Below are 3748 nucleotides of genomic sequence, written 5' to 3'. Positions count from 1 at the left end.
CCTCAAAAGCTCAGCGGCTGGGGATGCCCGGTTGTTTGCTGGAGGATGATGGGGAGGGGGGGAAGTGGGTGTCAACATGTAACACGCGCGCACCCCCGAATTGCCTTGGAAAAGGGGGGGGGGGGCGCAGCGCGATCCTAGGGGAAGTTGAGCGATCGCTTGCAAACGGGGCTTGGAAGGCGGATCGCAGCCCCTGGGAAGGGGGGAGAAAAGATTTCCTCTGGATGTGTCCCATCATCCTCCCAAGGCCGCCCCAAACGAGGCGAGGATAGGATGTCCTAGAATCTTTTTAACGAGTTGTTCTTTTTAAATAATAAAACTTTTTAAAGGCTCTTCCAGATTCGTGAGTGGGGGGGGTTGATTTCCCCTTCTCCCCCTCCAAATGTTGGAATTCCGACCCCCAAACCCGAGGATTTACACCAGAACCGGCCTTATTTCGGGACAGGGCAAAGGATTCAACACACACACATCTGTGGAAGTCTTCCAACGTCATCAACGCGTGTCAAACACGGTCGTGTGAATCCGTCTCCTGGGAACACGGAACTATCTAATAAGCGGAATAAAACTTTTTTTAAAAGGGATTCCCTTGATTCATATGTAGTTCTCTGCTTGGGGGGGAGATCACAACTGTTTCTCCCTCACAGCTAAGTCAAGAAGCGACTGTGTGTAACTGTCGGAAAGAAAAGGGGGAAAAATATACATCAGGAGGCTAAAGCTGGCGCCTCCGGCAGTTGCAAAGAAAGAAAGAAAAAGAAAGAATTTGCCTCTGGAAGACCTTAACATCTGCATAGCGAAGGTGTGTGAATGCGTCTAGTGTAGAAAGTAATTTGCAAGAAAAAAAAAAGAAAGAAAAGGGAAATAAAATCGTGTGTGCTTCAGGGGTGGCGGTGCGGAAGAGGAGGTGATAAAGGGAATTTAAAAGCACGTTTGTTTCCGAGTATGAATGGGAGAGGGGATCGGGTGGCGCGGGGGGGGGTGGGGGTGGGGGGAGGAGAGGAAAGTATCAAACTTGTCGTTAAAATCTATTTATTTTCAAGGGCCTCTCACATTCCTTTCATCCTCCTTTTTTTTTCCAGATAAAATGCCCCCGAGCTCCATCCACCTGCAGTTGCTCCCAATCTCTCTTTGGGGAAAAAAAACCCACCAACAACCCCTCTTCCCCCCCCCCGCAACAAAACAGACCAAAAAAAAAAAAAGGGAATTGGGGGTGAGAAAAACACCCCGGTCGCTTCCCGAGAAAGAAAGAAATGAAAGGAGCCAGCCGCGCCCCTCCCTCCTGGCTCGGATTCAATTCCGACCAATGAAAGCGAGCGAACGGAGCGAACCACGCCCCTTTCCCTCCGAACGCCCCCGTGATTGGCTGCCTCAGGATCCGCCAGGCCACGCCCGCCGCCCCCGAAGGCTACATATACCCCGTCCCGCCGGGTTTCGGGGCGAGTGGCTAGAGCTCCGCGGGCGCCCCGTCGTTGCTGACGCGTGTCTTGCTCGTCTCGTCTGAACCGACGGTTTCCCTCAGCGATGAAGGTGGCCCCCGCCGCAGTCCCCGCCGCCGCCTCGCCCGGCCCGAGCTGCGCCCTCAAAGGGGTGCGCCTGGTCGGGGCCGCGGGCGAGCCGGGCTCCCGGTGCCTGTCGGAGCAGAGCGTGGCCGTCTTGTCCCGGGCGGGCAGCCCTTCTCCGCCCCCGCGGGGAGCCTTGCCCCTGGGGCCGGAGCACGCGTCCGCCGCCGCCGCCGCCGCCTCCCTCCTGATGGACATGAAGGGCTGCTACTCGCGCCTGGCCGCCCTGGTGCCCACCCTGCCCCGCCACCGACGGGTCTCCAAGGTGGAGATCCTCCAGCACGTCATCGACTACATCTGGGACCTCCAGCTGGAGCTCCAGCACCCGCTGGGCGCCGGGCCCGCCCCGAGCCGGGGCCCCGACGAGCCGGCTGCCGGCGCCGGGCCCGAGGTGAGCGCCCAGGCCCGACTCTCGACCCGACGCGTTCTCACGTGCAGGGAGGGCGGCGGGCTGCTGTGCCTGGCAGGGATGCGCTTCCTCCCGCCATCGGGACGAGACGTGGGCGTGGGTGGTGGGTTTCGGTTTCGCTTTGGCCCTACCGGGGTCGCCCCCACCCCACAACCCGGGTCGTCGGAACGGGCCGTATGCTCAAGAGCTCCGGCCGGCTCTTCCCAAAGGCGCGCTCGCCTTTCCTGCTTTTGCCTTTTCGGGGGTGATCGCGGAGGGAGGGGGGGGTTTACTGGGTGACGTGCTTTTGGGGGTTGACCGCACTCGGGTGGGTTGGAGGTGACCCATGCGAAGCGCCCCCCTTTCCCCGCCGGAATCGGGGCCTTCCTTTATATTCTCCCCCTTTTTTCCAGTGGGATTTCTCTGGCCCCCCTTCCTCAGCAGCCCCATCCCTGTAAGGTTCCTTGCTCACTGCCCTCTTTAGGATTTCTCCCCCCCCCAAATTCCTTGATCATCCCTATTCCAACTTTCCCCAACTCACTAGACCCCCCCAGATGTGTTTTAACTGCGATTCCCACACTCCTGGAATTTAGTCCGACACAAGAAAGGGTTAGATCAATTCAGGGCTGTTGTCTTGCTGAGACGACAACCCTCCTCGCCGCTTCCGCTCACTTTTCTTTTAAGAAGCCCTGAAACCTCAGGGCAAGTGTAGGATGATGTCGGTATGGCCAAACAGTGGCGCCCAAGGACAGATAGCTTGTGAATCATGAAAAAGAGGATGCGTTCCTTGTTCAGAGGAAATGCAAGCTTCGGAGCTCACACTGGAGTTCTCCCTGAAGCGCTCTGTGAAGCTCACAAGCTGGCGCCCAGTAGCCTGACCTCTTCCTCCCTTAAGAGAACTGAAGCAGGAGTCCTTATTTTTACTCATTATGGATTGTTGTAAGTGATACAGCGCAAATTGAGGGCTGGCAACGTGGTTCTGATGGGCGTGTTTTCCCTTTGCAGGCTGCTTGCGTCAACCCTGATGATCGCATCCTGTGTCGCTGATGTCCGCCACGAGAGAGGAGCATCGTCTCGCCACCCGGAGAAAGGACTGGGTTCTCGTCCCTCCAATGGCAGGGAGAAAAAAAAGGGTGCCTTCAGGTTGGGGGTCCGGGCTGTGCCGCGCTCTCCCCATTGAACAGACTTGGTCCGAATCGGGGCCAGTAGGCCTCTTTCGCGGGAGGCGAAGAAGAGTCAGAAGCAGGACGGCCGTGGGCGTCTGTTGCAGGAAAGGGGAGCCGCTGAGAGAGTCAGACCCGAACTCGCAGCAGGCAGCATCTGACTCGGTTGAATGCTCAGATGGGACAAGCCTTTTATTGTTTCTTCATTTGTTTTTTAAAAAGCAGAACATGAATCATTTCCAAATACTTCTCAGGTTCCTGAGAAATAATCCTTGTATTGTATATTACAATGATTGAGATATATATACATATATATGTCTGAGAATATTGTTCTACAATAGTTCCAGTTTTTGTTATTAAACAAATGCATATTGCTGTGAATGTGGGAGGTTTGTTTTCATGGGCTGTGCAGCTGTTTGGGGGTTCAATGGGGGGTGTCTGTCTTTTCTGACCTGGCCCCCTTTCAGTTCTCCTGGACTACAAATCCCATAGCTGGGTGGCAAGCTACAGGAGTTGGAGGACAGCCCGTTGAGTATATGGCTGGCCCAAGTGTGGGTGAGTGTGGATCGTGAACTCAGTTCACTGGTTCTTAGTCCCAACGCTAACCGCACAACAACACACTCGGTTGGCACGGTGGGAAA

General features: G+C 56.1%; 1 protein-coding gene across 1 annotated transcript; it reads left to right on the top strand.

The window, feature by feature from the left end:
* The first annotated feature begins 621 nt into the window (after positions 1-621).
* On the top strand, positions 622-3488 carry ID1 (inhibitor of DNA binding 1). The gene is made up of 3 exons (XM_072996622.2): positions 622-796; positions 1077-1947; positions 2950-3488. Exons 2-3 carry the CDS (start codon positions 1519-1521, stop codon positions 2989-2991), a joined length of 471 nt encoding a protein of 156 aa, XP_072852723.2. The 5' UTR covers positions 622-796; positions 1077-1518; the 3' UTR covers positions 2992-3488.
* Positions 3489-3748: the final 260 nt, after the last annotated feature.

This window comes from Pogona vitticeps, chromosome 4 (genome assembly GCF_051106095.1).
Source record: "Pogona vitticeps strain Pit_001003342236 chromosome 4, PviZW2.1, whole genome shotgun sequence".
Taxonomy (NCBI): Eukaryota; Metazoa; Chordata; class Lepidosauria; order Squamata; family Agamidae; genus Pogona; species Pogona vitticeps.
Note: the sequence above shows the minus strand (reverse complement) of the source record. Positions and strands in the feature narration are given on the sequence as shown.